This window comes from Channa argus, chromosome 8 (assembly GCF_033026475.1).
Source record: "Channa argus isolate prfri chromosome 8, Channa argus male v1.0, whole genome shotgun sequence".
Lineage (NCBI taxonomy): Eukaryota > Metazoa > Chordata > Actinopteri > Anabantiformes > Channidae > Channa > Channa argus.
The window spans coordinates 20,701,039-20,716,974 of record NC_090204.1 but is presented as its reverse complement, the minus strand read 5'-3'; the positions used below and the strand labels follow the sequence as shown (position 1 = coordinate 20,716,974).

The 15,936-nt window shown below is 40.3% G+C and overlaps 1 protein-coding gene across 1 annotated transcript in view; it reads left to right on the top strand.

Moving 5' to 3' along the window:
- The window catches only part of LOC137131885 (mucin-3B), a 41,046-nt gene that overhangs the window by 7,179 nt on the left and 17,931 nt on the right, over nt 1–15,936 (top strand). The window contains exons 12-33 of the mRNA XM_067513725.1: nt 25–285; nt 787–1,041; nt 1,561–1,821; nt 1,905–2,168; nt 2,828–3,088; nt 3,224–3,484; nt 3,763–4,020; nt 4,215–4,478; nt 5,477–5,734; nt 6,123–6,383; nt 6,662–6,916; nt 7,442–7,705; nt 8,684–8,941; nt 9,027–9,293; nt 9,894–10,154; nt 11,872–12,132; nt 12,716–12,979; nt 13,313–13,573; nt 14,013–14,273; nt 14,488–14,748; nt 15,093–15,362; nt 15,596–15,856. Of these exons, the coding sequence (XP_067369826.1) occupies nt 25–285; nt 787–1,041; nt 1,561–1,821; nt 1,905–2,168; nt 2,828–3,088; nt 3,224–3,484; nt 3,763–4,020; nt 4,215–4,478; nt 5,477–5,734; nt 6,123–6,383; nt 6,662–6,916; nt 7,442–7,705; nt 8,684–8,941; nt 9,027–9,293; nt 9,894–10,154; nt 11,872–12,132; nt 12,716–12,979; nt 13,313–13,573; nt 14,013–14,273; nt 14,488–14,748; nt 15,093–15,362; nt 15,596–15,856 (5,748 nt within the window). The remainder of the gene's footprint in view (nt 1–24; nt 286–786; nt 1,042–1,560; nt 1,822–1,904; nt 2,169–2,827; nt 3,089–3,223; nt 3,485–3,762; nt 4,021–4,214; nt 4,479–5,476; nt 5,735–6,122; nt 6,384–6,661; nt 6,917–7,441; nt 7,706–8,683; nt 8,942–9,026; nt 9,294–9,893; nt 10,155–11,871; nt 12,133–12,715; nt 12,980–13,312; nt 13,574–14,012; nt 14,274–14,487; nt 14,749–15,092; nt 15,363–15,595; nt 15,857–15,936) is intronic.

Sequence of the window (15,936 nt, the reverse complement as noted above, 5' to 3'; positions counted from 1 at the left end):
TGTTGTCCCTTTCTCTCATGTCAGCCGCTTGTCCACCGGAAAATGTTACTGCCTCTCTGGATTGTACAGCAAATGAGGTTCTGATTTCCTGGCATGGCCAGCCCACTCTGAACTCTTACACTGCCACCATTGTGGATGAAAACCAAGGACTTCTGAGCTGCAGCTCCACTACAACCAGCTGCAGGGTACCAAATCTGACATGTGGCAAGCTCTACGCCCTCACTGTCTGTTACCATGATGGCATCTGCCCCTGCCTCCCCTCCAAGGCCATTTACTTTGATTCTGGTAGGGACATATTGTGCTTATAATGCAATTTAAGAATATTCCCTCTTCTTATTAATCCTGTAAAAAAAATACAAAACAAATATAATAAACATACACTTTAGAATATATCCAGAGTGAACCCAGCTATTTGCGCAATATTACAGCTGAGATCAGCTTCAGCACCTGTGACCCCTAACAGGGTAAGTGGTTAAGATAATGAATAGATAAAAGTTGGCCACCAGGTGCCCCCAGACCCCAAACTTACTGAGAGTGGGTTGGTTTGTCGCAATTATTAGGGGAAATATTTCCCATTAAAGCCAATTAAGGCTTAGGGTAAACGTCAAACTTTCAAAACTAAATAGCAAAAAGGACTTCTACTGCACATGTAAACTGTTTTCTAAAGACAATGTCTAGATCTGCCTGCAACTACTGTTTGGACCAGTACAGAATTACATAGAAAAAGTTTCAGTATAGTTGCATATGTCTAGAACAACCAACACATTTTCCCTTCTCTCCATTTAGTTCCTTGTGGACCAGCCAACACGCAGGCCAGTGTGGACTGTGCGACAGGTGGACTGACCATCGGCTGGAACGCAACCAGAAATGCAGAAGGCTACATTACTGTGATCTCAAACAACAACGGTCAGAACTCTTATAACACCACACAGCCTACACTGAAAATTGACACACTGGAGTGTGGACTGCAATACTCTGTGACGGTGATGTCCTTCAATCGCTCATGTGTCAGTTTTCCCACAATCATTCCTGTCAAGGAAGGTAAGTTTGTTAATAGAGTTTTTCTACATAATATTTTTCTCTATATATAAAATATTTATATACCTCAATGTAAGCAAGGACAACATAGTGTAGACAGAATTTGTTGAGTGTGTCACAGAAACTAAGGTAACAAAAAATCCCTCCGGAAGGAAGGGATTTTTTTAGAACAGTCGATCCAGGATACATGAGTTTTGATGAGGATCTTCCTGCCAGTGTCTCTAGCAGAGGGTTAAAGTAAATGAGGCATAGGTGCAAAAAAACAAGGTCAATGAGGTGAGTAAAGTAAGCGACATAACCAAAGACAGGAATTGGGACTGAGAGACTTACAAAACAAAAGCCAGGGCTGAGGAAAACAGGGTGAGAGAGGAAACGAGAGTAAGGGAGAATGAATTGCAGAGATTAACGGGAAGATTGGTGCATGTAGGGCTAAAACGTGAAGGTGGGCAGAGTCCAGGGTCAGGTCTATGAAATATTCATGAGCAACTAGTCTCTTTGTAACTAATATTTTCCATTTTCCAGCACCATGTGTACCTACTAATGTGGTGGTGACAAGAAACTGTGGCCAGAGCTTTGTGGAACTGGCATGGCAAGAAAGCAGTGGTGCCAGAAACTACACCGCGACTGCTGCGGGTAAAGATGGTAGTCACTTGATATGTGTGTCCAATACAACATCATGCAGGCTGGATGGCCTAACATGCAGCCAGGTTTACAATGTCAGTGTGGTTGCTGTGGATGACGCCTGTACCAGTGTGGCTAGCCTGGTGGTGAAACACCCAACAGGTAAAGATTGTGCTTTGTAGCTCTAAAACATCCAGAAGCTCTCACACGCCATGTACTAACTGTTCTGGATCTGTCCTCTGCAGCGCCCTGCCCGCCCTCTCAGCTCACCGTCTCAGTGAACTGTACTACAAACTCTGCACTGTTAACCTGGAACAGCAGCATTAATGCAGTGTCCTACACTGGCAAGGCAGTGGCTGCAGACAGCCATATTGTGACATGTGATGCAGGTGCATCGCTTAGTTGCGAACTGCAGGGTCTACACTGTGGCATGGAGTACACTTTCACAGTGGCAGCCTCTGATGGGAACTGTCACAGTCCTGACAGCAGCGCTGTCATCCAGACAACTGGTGAGAGGAAGTGGCATCTCTGCTTTCTATTTACTCCTATTACCCTCCTAATGCCTTTCATGCCATTGTTTGTCTACATTTACATCTTACTTATCTTTAAATTGTGTTTGGACAGTGCCTCTTTCCTTCTTGTTCGTCTTTGATGTGTAAAAATTGATACACTCAGGTGCTACTCCTTGCCAGAGTAACAAGGTACTAGGTACAGTACATGCTGTAAAACTTTAAGCACAAAAGAAACCGGCCAAATCGGGAGCTGAAATCAGACTATCTTAAACAAATAATACTTTATTATTTTGTACATTTAAAGTTGTTTCATTTATTTTATAATAATAGAATTTCGCAGCAGTCGCAACCAGGCAGGTGATCCCTGCAAAGGATGGATTTTTACCTCTCCTCAAATGATTATTTCTCATTATTTTAAGTTAAAAATGGTAAATCAGTTACGTATTTAACAATGCATGAACACTTTAAAACACACTGTAAGCTATAATACTACATGTTATACAATTACACATCCATTCATCCTAACTGATTGCGCTGTCAACCATGTTTGTCACTGCCAGTAGGCTCTGCCCTTTTACACAAAAGGCAAATAAGCGACAGTTCTTTCATTCCAAATCAAATTATCACCGAGTGTAACTCTTTGCCTCCTGTGTCAGCTCCATGTGCCGTTCAGAATGTGATCAACACCTTGAACTGTAGCTCCAACATACTAACCGTCAGCTGGACACCAAGGCTCCTACCAGTAAGCTACAGCGTCTCCGCCCTGGACAGAAGTGGAACTGTGCTCCACTGCACCACACAGGGATCAAGTTGCATGCTGACTAATTTACTGTGCGGACAACAGTACACTGTGATGGTCAAAGCCATCAGCAGCACATGTGAAGGACAGAGCAGCTTTCCACAAACAGTTAATTCTGGTACGTTTGTGTAGGTGAAAGATGCAAAAAAAGACGTAAAGTTATTGTATTTACAGATTTATTCCAAAAGTAAAAGCGGTCTCTTGGTTTTCCTTTTTTATATCTCACTTTACAACCGACCAATTTCTCTATCAGCTCCCTGTGTTCCTGTAAACATCCAAGGAGTTGTGGCTTGCTCCACTAACACGTTGCAGGCTTCCTGGGATGCAGCTCCTGGTGGAGTCTCCTACATCTCCACGTTGAAGGGACCAGGAGATTTCTCCACTTCCTGTCTCACATCTGACCAAAGATGCCTCTTCTCTGGCCTCCAATGTGCTCACACTTATACGTTCAGTGTGATCGCTCTCAACGACAGGTGTAACAGCTCCGACAGTGGCATAATCTCAGCAACAACTGGTAACAACCTTTTGCGCAAATTTAAAATTAAACATTGAAAATGAGTCAAGAGTATAACCAACATAAAACAAAACAATAAAACAGAATAATGAGCAATAACACTGTGTTCCGTATTACGATTAACTTATGCTCTAAATAGTAACTTTTACTGGCTGATTGTTTCATGAGTTGTGATACACTGTTAGAATTCAGCTCCAGAGCACAGCTGTGCATATTAACTGTTTTCGAGTCAGAAAATAAACAAAATCATACTGCGCATCTTCCTCATCTACCTCCAGCACCATGTGACCCTACAAATGTGGCTGCTGTCCTGAACTGCCTCACTGGTGTGGTGACTGTGACTTGGGGGAGCAGCCCTGGAGCAAATAACTACACAGTCCTTGCTGAGACTAACAGACTCATCGACTCCTGCAATTCCAATGGCAATTCCTGTCAGCTGAGTCAGCTTCACTGTGGGGAGGACTACACTGTGACTGTATTGGCAGGGGATGGGAAATGCAACAGCTCCATACTCGCCAAAACCTACGTAACCACAGGTAAAGACATGATAGATGTGTTTCATTTAAATTGAAATGGTTTTAACAAAAACACCATTCTCCTGCAAGTAAAAGACAACAAATAATAAAAAACCTATTACTCTCTTAAATTTCAAGTCAGTGTTCAAAAATTGCTTCTACACTCTGATTCCTCTGAAAGACAAAGTGATAATGTGCGACAATCCTTTGCCTAGCTCCCTGCGCTCCAGTCATCCAGAACAACATCCTGGACTGCACCTCCAACCGTGCCTTGGTCACCTGGGTTGAAGACAAGGATGCCCTTAGTGTCACGGTTAACGCAAACTCCAGCCTGGGACACTTGACATCCTGCAGCTCCTCCACCAACACCAGCTGTGTCCTCGCTGATCTGCACTGTGGGAACACCTATACTGTTCAGGCTGTTTCAAGAGGAGGCCAGTGTTTGAGCAAACCCAGCTCTACTTTTCAGATTGTCACGGGTAAGTCATAATTTAGATGGACTTGCCAAAAATATTGCTCTCAAATAATGTTTTTTCCTACATAATAATATTTGTTTTTTAATTAAATCTAGTGTATTGGATATATATTATGTACGTTTTATTAAAGTTTATGTAAGTGTTTGTTTTTTTATGAGATATACACAACTCTAATTCCATTAATGGTGGGAGGATGTTTAAATCGTAATAAAACCCGAATGCAATGATTTGCAAATCTCATCAACCAATATTTCATTCACAATAGAACATAACCAATATAACAGGTGTTGAAACTGAGACATTTTACCCTTTCATGGAGAATACTAGCTCATTTTGAATTTGATGGCTGCAACACATGTCAAAACAGTGGGAACAGGGTGATGTTTACCATTGTGTAGCATGGTCACAGTTTATCACAGATTGGTGAACCCCTGCCCATCCGTCCATTTGAGAGGCTCTGCCGCCCCGAAATGCTCCTTTTACACCCAGTCATGTTACTGACCTGTCGCCAGTTAATCTAATTAGTTTTCAAACGCTCTTCCATTTGTTCTTTATTTGTGGCAATTACTTTTCCAGCGTACTTCTCCAACTTTTTTTGAACTTTTGTGTTCTTGCCATCAAATTCAAAAGGACCTATTTTCCATCAAATGTTAAAATATCAGTTTCAACATTTGATATGTTGTTTATGTTCTATTGTGAAAAAAATATAGTTTGAAATGAATGCATTCTGTTTTTATTTACGTTTTACACATCCTCCCACCTTTTTTGTAATTGAGGTTGTAAGATTATAAGATTAATAGGATTGTGGATCTGGTTTTTATTTCCAATGAGGATCACTGTTTTCACAGTGACAGGAGCTTGGACAATACTGCACATGTTGCTACTTCACACTTCTTATACTGTACATTAGGTTTGCATTCATTAGTGTTAATGTTGCATTAAAATAAGGTTTGGGCTAAGGTTAGGTGCTTAAGAAATGTCTGTAACCCCCTTTCATCCAGCTCCTTGCACTCCTGCACATGTGGAGAGCACATACTCCTGTGAGAGTGGCATTGCCGTCCTGAGTTGGGATGAGACTTTGGGCAGAAAGAGTTTCTACGCCCTCATCCAGTCTGGAAACATCACAGCATCCTGCAGCACCAGCCAGACGGACTGCTCCCTGTCCTCATTGCTCTGTGGTCTCACGTACAATGTGAAAGTGATCGCTGTAGCTGACCAATGTAACAGCAGCGTGCCAGGGGTATCACAGCTACAGACAGGTAAGACATTCAGCCTTAAATTCAGCCTTTGTGTTCACAGTGAAAACACAGTAACACTAAAAGTTAGGATAAACATGATTTGTCTGTCTATGCAGTTATGATAATTAATTATAAAAAAAGATCCATGGAGTTTTTATTACTATAACATCGTGTCATAGTAATTGTGACAAATCCAGCTTTAGCTAATGACTTAAAGTGTAGCTATTGGCTAAAACAAGTAAAACATCATCAGGTAAGGTGTGTGTAACTTATGTTAGCCTCTTCAGCCTACATTGAATCTGGAAAAAGTCCATGTTATGATTATGAAAATATCCAGTAGGCAGTATTTTTACTTTTCCATCAAGGCCCAGGTTGTTTTCTCAGGGTTCCTTCTTAACTTTACCTTCAGGCCCCTGTGCTCCTGTGAATGTCAGCGCTTCCCTGGTATGTGACAACAACACTGCAGCAGTGAGCTGGCAGCCCAGTTCTGGCGCAACTTTCTACAAAGTGACAGCACTTGGCAGAAATGGTGACGTCAAAGAGTGTACCACTTCTGACACAAGTTGTAACATACCCAACTTGTTCTGCGCCCAAACCTATGTGATCACAGTCAGCCCATACTCCAACGTCTGCAAGGGCACTGACAGCTATCCATACAACTACCTCGCAGGTGAGGATGAAAACCACAGATACTCTTTTTTTTACATTTGTACCTTGTCATCAGTTACAATATTACTGGACATTACGTCCATGTTGTGTTCACGTTGCCCTAAAGTACCAGGGGGTAAACATTCACTCATGTGGACTGACAAGTATTTGGCAGGATGAAGGACAGTCGTCCTTTAGCACTACATACAATCTAATTCTAGTGACTGACATCTGGTTTTCCAGATACACTCTGAACTTAAACTTGCTTTACTCTTTACCACTTTCCTCTTCTTCTCTCAGGCCCCTGCCCTCCGACCGACATAAATGTGTCTCTGCAGTGTGCTGGTAATGTGGGCTATGTAACCTGGACTCCTGCTTTGCAAGCAGATTTCTATGTAGTCAGAGCAGTTGATGAACATCTGCACAGCTGCACCTCCAACGGAACAAGCTGCTCCCTCACAGACCTAACCTGTGGCGAGAGATCCGTCGTCACTGTGGTCACTGTTGAGAGGGGATGCAGGAGCAAACCCAGTCTGCCTTTCACTTTCCACTCAGGTCAGACAATAAAGTTATAGATATTAAAATAAGTATATTGACAAAACAAAAGAGTAGTCATCCAGCAGCAGCTTACCTGTGCAACTCTTACTAACAGTAAATTGTTGTGTAGTAAATTGTTTTTTTACTTTGATGCAGTTAATTAATGTGTGCCAGTAGCTTCTATAGTTTTTAATTTTAGATTGAGTTAGACCAATGGTTGGCAAACTAAAAAAAGCACACTAGCTTACTGGAAAGAGCCATCTTCCTTCCTGATTACTTATGTAAGCAAAGGTAATGAAATCTGTTAAATGCAAGGTATAGAACAATGGTATTATCATATTATTATAACTAATTACAATTTACTGTAGGACCTAATGTTTAGTAACACATTTTTACATTGTATGTTTTGTTATTTCTATCTTGTCTATTCATGATTATTAGATTTTTTTGGAGTCATAGGAACTACTTTTAACTTCCAATTGTATCTTTTCATGTGTAATACTTACAAATTGTCTCCCACTTCAATCCCTCTCTTGTTATTAGTCATCTGCCCACCCACCAATGTGACTGGAGTGACAAATTGCAAGAACAGCGACATCACAGTGACCTGGGATCCAAGTCCTAGAAGTCATGTAAACTACTTCCTCTACTCTCAAGAAAATGCTGGAGCCAGTGCCAGCTACACCACAAACCAGACATCCTATGTGATCACCGGGCTGCAGTGTAGTAAGTTGTATACGTTCACGGTCGCTGCCAGGGATGGTGAATGCACCAGCGTCATCAGCAAGCCAATACAAACTAAAACAGGTTAGTATCTGGATATATCGTACCCTACACTACATACAGTAATTCAGAGCGAAGTAGCTAAAACGTAATGAGTAGTAGCGCATTTATTGTCTATGGTGAGAAAATTATGTCACTAATAAATTCTTTAGTCACAAAACATCAGTGTGAAAACTAACCAAAATGTAAAGATATTCAATTTATTTCGATATTAACCGATGTTAATATCAAGTCTGAGAAATCGTCTTAACAACAATAATGGGGAATCTGTATCTATTTATCTATATCAAAATATGAGACTTTTTCTTCTTAGCCAGGCTTTTGGAGGTTTATGTTGAGATTCAAAATTCACCTATGCAACCCCAGCAAACCCTAAGAAGCAGCCGATTAATCCCTGCACAATGGTTTGGCAGCCGACCGAAATCTTTGAAACCGTTCATTTAAAAATATTAAAAAAAAATACAATGTACAAACCAGTGTCAGAGTAACTGTTAAAAAGATCTGTAAATTGACTAATTGCAAAAAGTAAACCGTCCTTTAGCTCTTTAACATAACCAAATTATCAAAAATGTATTGCTGTTAAGACTTCAGCGGCCACAACCTTGATTTTATTAACATTCTTCTTGGTTTACCGACATAATGTTTTTGTTTGACACATACCTTAACTGATAAATATGTGAGAATTCTTATTTTTAATAATAGTCTGCATTGCTGTCCTCACAACACCCAATTTCCTTATATTGTTTCTCAATGAGTTTTGAGATTTTCAAAAAGAGCCCTAATCGTATCCTCCTAGTTTTATAGCAGGTCTGCACAAAAGATTTCCATGTTATGACATATATAGTATTAATATATAGGTAAATGCTATATTTAGTTACTGTTATCTGAATTCTGCCTGCACAATGTGCCATGAAACAACAAGACAGTTTTCATTTTCCTATATTGTAACAATGTACAAAAAGTGGCTCCAAGGTGAGAATGGATACATTTCTTTCCCACCAGCTCCGTGTCCACCAACTAACCTGACTGCCAGTGCAGACTGCGGCACTAACATGGGAACACTGACCTGGGCACTGAGTGCCCAAGCTATCTCCTACACAGCTACAATGACTGGCACCCACGGCCCGGTAGTTTCCTGTTCTTCCAACACAACAACCTGCTCTGCGAAGTTGGACTGTGGACATCAGTACTCAGCAATTGTGTTGGCTTCCAGTGCAATGTGCAACAGCAGTTCAGGAGCTACACTAACGTTTCAATCAGGTACGTAAAACCTTTTGGAATTGCACTTAAAACCAGTGAATCAATCATTAAGCTAGTCATCCTCCTTTCATTCATTTTTCCACAGCTCCTTGTCTGCCTGACAGGGTGACAGCAGAGCTGGACTGCAATGTCAACTCCTTTGCAGTGCAGTGGAGCGCGAGCATTGGTGAACCTGTGTCTTACACTGCAATGGCCATTAGCAGCAGTAATGGCACAAGTCCAACTTGTAACTCTACAAGCACCAACTGCACCATTCACAACCTACAATGTGGCCTCACCTACAGCATTGCTGTCACTACATCATCAATCAACTGTGAAACCATTGTGGGCTCCGACTTTAAAATGCTGTCAGGTAGCAAATGTTCAAGCTTTTCAAGGTTTTTTTTAACAGGAACTAAATAGTTACAAGGGGGATAACATGTGACATGTGGAGTTGTTTAATTTCAGAAAGGATATTCTTTTAGGTAGTGCTGAAAATTAATTTTAACTTGTTTATCAACAAATCAACTTTTTTTTTTTTTTAAAGTAGTTTTTCTTTTTGTAAAGGAATAATTTGACATTTTTGAAAAGATGCTAGATGAGATTATTTCCACTCACTGGTTCAAGTAATGAAAATAAGGTTGAAGCCTATGCTGCTTAGCTTAGCTCAGCACTGGAAACAGGAGATAAAACAGCTGGCCGGGCATTCCACAAGAAAAAAAGTTCATTTAACAACACATATGAAGCTCGCCAGTTAATATTAAATTTAGTTTGAGCAGCTCAAAATGTGTAAAGTTGTGGCTTTCTCCCTAAAGACCATTTGAAGTTTTATTTATTTGTTTGTTTTAGATTTTAGATTTTTATTCTTAACTTTAGCTTAAATCAGTCCAAAATGTTTTATATACCTCTTCATATGTGCTTTTTGATATTTTTACACTCTATATCCTGTATTTATCCTCCTCTTCATCACCAGCTCCCTGTAAACCAAACAATGTTTTGGTTAATCTGAAGTGCAGCACTAATGTTGCAACGGTTACATGGGGAAACTCAGGCAGAGACCAGAATGAGGTAGTGTCAGCGGTGGACAGCAGGGGAGGCATCAGCACATGTAACGCCAGGAGCTCCAACTGCACCTTCAACAACCTAATCTGTGGGGAGAGCTATATCATCAGCGTGGTCGCGTACACAAATTCATGCACCAGTGAACCAGTTATGGCCCAAAAACTTCAAACAGGTACAGTCATTAAATTTGTAGTAAAACATAATGCATCAAGCATTAAATCAGGCTGTACATGTACAGGCTACTCTAAAATCAAGCTCGTTTTATTTTCTTTTAATTTTACCGACTGATTTTACAAAATGTACCCCAGCCCCAATTAAAAAAAAATTGAGTCTATTTGTAAAATGTAAATAAAAACAATGCAATAATTTGCAAATCTCATCAACCCATATTTTATTCACAATAGAACAACATATCAGATGTTGAAACTGAGACATTTTACCATTTCATGAAAAATATTAGCTCATTTGGAATTTGATGGCAGCAGCACATGGAACAACAGGCTGGAAAAGTCATTGCCGCAAATCAGAAGCATTAGACCAATTAGACTAATTAGCTGAATTTGCAACAGGTCAATAACTTGACTCTGTATGTTATTGCATATCAGAGAGGCAGAGCCAATCTGCGACTGTGACAACATTTTTTGGAGCAAAATCAGAAAAGTGTTTCACAACTTAAAATTACCAAGACTTTGAAAATACCACATTCTACAGTATATAATATCATCAAAAGACTCAGAGAATCATTTGGAAAGCTAAAGGTCAAAACTGGATGCGTGTGATCTTTGGGCTCTCAGGTGGCACTGCATTAAAAACAGGCTCGATTCTCTTCTGGACATCACTGCATGGGCTCAGGAACACTTCCAGAAATCAGTGTGAACACAGTTTGCCATGCAATTCACAAATTTTAGTTAAAGCTGTATCGTGCAAAGAAGAAGTTATATGTGAACACGATCCAGAAACAGTGGCGTGTTCTCTGGCCCAAGCTCATTTAAAATTGGAAACCATGTCTTTGGATGTCATGTCCTGCGGACTAAAGAGGAGAGGGACCACAGTTCAAAAGCCTGCGTCTGTGATGCTAACTTCAGCCATCAAATTCAAAATGAGCTAATATTTTCCATGAAATGGTAAAATATCTCAGTTCCAACATCTGATATGTTTTTATGTTCTATTGTTAATAAAATATGGCTTGATAATATTTGCAAATCACTGCATTCTGTTTTTATTTAGATTTTACACACCGTCCCAACTTTTTTTGAATTGGAGTGTGGTAAAATATTTTTTTAAATTCTCACCATAAAATGCTTTTTTTTCAGGCATACTTAAACTGAAAATGACCTTTACAGGAACAAAAACAAACACGTGTAAGGAGTAAGGATTCTGTTTAATGTATTTGCAGTGCACAACGAAGGTAGAATAATGCGTATGCTTACTTATCTACATGCATTTAATGAAAAGTGAGACAAAAGATCAGTGTGAGTTCACAATGTAGAGATGATTTTTAAATTTTTAGCTTTTAAAGAACCACCAAGATGTAAAGCTCTGGAGCTTAAGGTACTGAGTGATCTTTGATTTTTTTTTTTTTTTTTACCTTGGTAAGTGAATTTCTGCAGTTTCTGCACAAACTGTTGCAATTTTATGTGATAGCAAATCATTGGTATTGTACAAATTAGAAACATGTAACTTACGAGCCAACGTCCTGCATTTAAAGTTTCTTCTAAAGCTGCTTCTAAAACAGCCTGAAACTCTAAAGTAGTAAAGAATAGTAAATAAAGTAATTCTACGTTCCTACACTTACTTTCCACTGTTGTACAAAACGTTGTGACCAGAGAAGTAATTAGCAGAGCCAAAATGAAAATGTCTCTGACACACATTTCCCTCCCCATCCCTAGCTCCATGTGTTCCCACCCACCTCACGGCCCAGGTGGGCTGCCAGACGGGCATCACCACAGTCACATGGGATGTAGCACGTGGTGCCACATCTTATACGGCCTATGCACGGGGAAATCTTGGCTACAAAGCTGACTGTAACACCACAGAGACTTACTGCGATTTCCCCAACCTAGCATGTGGACAGGATTATAACATTACAGTGGTCGCTCATCATGACTCCTGTGACAGTTTGGTCAGTGAGTCCATCACTGCCACTACAGGTAATAAAATGTGAGCAGAGCAGTTATTGAACAAGGGCATCTGCAGGTGCAATAAATAGCATTTTGCAAAAAAGCAAAAAGGAGAGTCTTCTTCCCAGCTCCTTGTTTTTACTTTACTTTTCTGAGTTAATCACTGTAAGACCTGCACTTGGTTTAGTTTCTCCAACATTTAAGTTAAGCAGCATTCTACAGGGAGGTTCTGACTTCTGAGAAACACATCGGACAAGGAATAAGTAAGACAGAAGACAACATAAAATAACAATGGCATATGGGCAGAAATGTAGTGTCTGTAACATCTGTTAAAGGGCAAATTCTTGGGTTTTTAACGTTCCAGTGGTTCCAGTTTGTGGAGTCCATGGTAAGAATGAAATTAAACTGTTCTCTTTGTTCCTATGAGCAATGAACATGTGGTATTCTTCTGCCTCTAGTTCAGATAATGTCATCAAGAGAAGCAGGTCAACCAAAAGTAGAATTTCAATTGTATGACAACCTAACTCCTCCAGATGATGTCATCAGAAGACACTGTAGATTATATTTCATGCATGGAGATATTGCATGACTCTCTATGCATGTGCTTGTCTAGGTCCTTGTCCTCAAAATAACCTGAAGACCGCACTGGACTGCAACACCAACACTGCATTGGTGTCCTGGACACCTGGCAGAGGCATTTTGTACTACAACGCCACAGCTGATGCCTTGTCCATCGTACAGCAGCACACATGCTCCACCAATGGCTCATCCTGTAACATCAGCTCTTTGAGCTGTGGAACGAGCTACAGGGTGAGCGTTAGTGGACAGGGACAAAACTGCCCCAGTCCTGCCCAGGAATGGAACATAATTAACACAGGTATATATTACATATATATTAATTATAGTATATATATTGGGCTAACAGCCATGTGGTGTTGGGGGATGCTCTAGATCAAAGGAATTGAGAGGGAGACAAAGAACCAGCAACTGCAGGGTTGGTGGTTCGTTTGTCCTTGAGCAAGGCAATAAACCCCAAGTTGCTTCGGATCCATGAGAATAATAGTGCTTTCCAAATGACTAAATGTAAACTTACAGGCTTTAAAGGATCTGCTGCTAATTGTCTACGTGGCAAGAGCAGAGCACCTACAGAGGTCTTGTAAAATCAGACGCATGCAAATGATATGTAACTGCGTGTTCTTTATTCTTCCAGCTCCCTGTCCTCCCACCAAACTGAGGATAGACTCATCCTGTGAATCAAATAACATAACAGTATTGTGGCAGGCCTCGCAGGGCTCAGTGTCCTACACAGCTGTGGCTGAGAATGCACAGGGCCACCAGTGGTCCTGCAACACCAGGAGCACCAGCTGCCAGATATATGAGCTGCTCTGTGGACAGGAGTACCACGTCTATGTTGTTGGTGTTGATGGAAGTTGTATCGGAGCCAAGAGTAACACCGAAGTGATTCGTATAGGTAGGTATTGAAACACGCCGTATTCTATAATCTGTAGCTGAAAAAAAAATAAAATAAAATTGAAGCTGCATTCTTAGAACAGCCAAACTACATTTTATGAAATAGTGTGTGAATAGTATTTGTAATAAATATAATTCACCTAGAAGCACAATATAAATTATATTCAAACTGATTATATTGTGTTTTTTGTTCTACCTCTATTTTTCACTTTTGTTTTTTTTGTTTTCGATACTGATACTTGCTAATATTTCTCTCTTTCTCTGTAATTATTTATATTTAGCTGTTCCCCTTCATCTGCTAATACAATAATTTGATCTGACCTCTGGAAAATTTGATTTCACTCTAGCAGCTCGCAGTTCTACCTTAACAACCTTTGGTGGGACCAAAACTGTGAGCATGCAGTTACAGGATGTTTACCTGCTCTGTTTGCTCTCTCTAGCTCCATGTGTGCCACAGCAAGTACACTACAACCTCGATTGTCTGTCTGGTGCCCTGAACATTACCTGGCAGTCGACGGGTTACTTTGTACAATTCCGTGCATCTGCAGCGAGCAGCAAAGGTCACGTCAGCGGATGCACAACAAATAGCCATTACTGCACGGTACCAAATTTGAACTGTGATACGACCTACAATGTTACAGTGGTGGCTGAAGATAACAACTGCAATAGCTCCCAGAGTCTCACAAAGCAGGTCCTTACAGGTAGGTAAAGCAGTAGGTCAAAATAATAATCGGTTCTCTATTTTGTTGTTTTCTGTACTGTAAAAATCTTGATTCTCATGAAAAATCAGTTAATTCAGTCGGAGCTAAACATTGTTTAAAAGACAAATAGTTTATCCGGAGAAAACTAGTATATCATGTAACGTTGAGTTGTGATGCTTTTAATAACGTCTTTTGCTGGTCTTCTTCCTCTCAGCTCCTTGTACTCCCTCATCCTTCCTCCCCAATCTGAACTGCAGCTCTGGAATTCTTTCTGTGACCTGGAACAGCCCTGTGGCAGAGGTTGTGTATACGGTGTCAGCAGTTTCCACAACTGATCACCAACACAACTGCAACAGTACAAACGGCAGCTGTGATCTCAACGCACTTAAGTGTGGAAAACAGTATGACATCACAATCACACCATCCAGGAATGGATGTGTGGGCACAACCAGCTCCACACAAGTGATCAAAACAGGTAAGGATCAAATATATTTTACTTTCACTGTTTGAAAATCCTATTTATATTGTTTGTTTTTTGTTCATCTTCTTGAATGAACTTGTAGTTGCTTGAATCGCTTCACAAGAGGCAGACTTTTCTGTGATTTCATATCTTTATTTTTAGGAAATATTTGTCATTGTAAAAATTTACTTTATATTGGACATTAACAGTACAACTTGGTGACATTGTAGCTCATGTTTTCAAATTATACACAGTGAAACTAAGACTGTAGAAATATCTTCCTCTAAGTGATTGGTAACTGAGATCAATTGCTTTTGTTCTGAAACCAAACTTTTTTCCCTGTCCCTGACTACCTGCAGTTCCCTGCGTGCCTAAAGTGTCAGAGGTGGAGATCGACTGCCTGACAAACTCAGCCTGGTTAATGTACAATGAGTCTGCGGGGGCGGAAAATTACTTTGCCATTGTGACAGACAGATGGGGAAATGTCCAGACATTTGACTGTAACTCCACATCCAACGGGATATGCACTCTGCCGGAGCTGGAGTGCAGCCAGAACCTCACCTTTACCCTCGAGGCCCACAATGAGCAGTGCCCCAGTGCACCCAGTAATGCTGTCACTACTGAGACAGGTAAAAATCATTTTAGTTTTTATATCATTTTAGTATAAAGTTAGTTCAAAAGTTATTTTTTAAGTTTATATTTTAAAACTTTTATTTTTTTATGATAACCTAAATGATGCTAGATTTAAAAAAAACAATCAATACAAACTTGAATTGTGTTGGTAGGAGAAAGGAAAAACAATTCTTCTTACTATTTTTAGTCAAACATTTGCTGCTTTTGACCAATAATTTGTTTTTTTCAGCTCCCTGTCCTCCAAAAGATGTAAGAAGTTTAGCAAAATGTGACAATAACACAATCAGCATCATGTGGCCACCAGTCCCTGGTGCAGTAACTTATACAGCCACGCTGGAGCAGTTAACTGGAAAGATCACCTGCTGCACATCATCGGGCACTGGCTGTGACATCACCAATCTGCCATGTGGTGAAATGTACGTCCTGCTTGTCACAGCTGAGGGAAGAACCTGCAACAGCTCCCAGAGCAAAGGGGACATTGTCAGGACAGGTGTGGTAGATACAGTCCCACTCTTACTTTAGAAAGCGCAGACAGAACTGGGAAGAAAAAAACAATCACATCTCCAATGT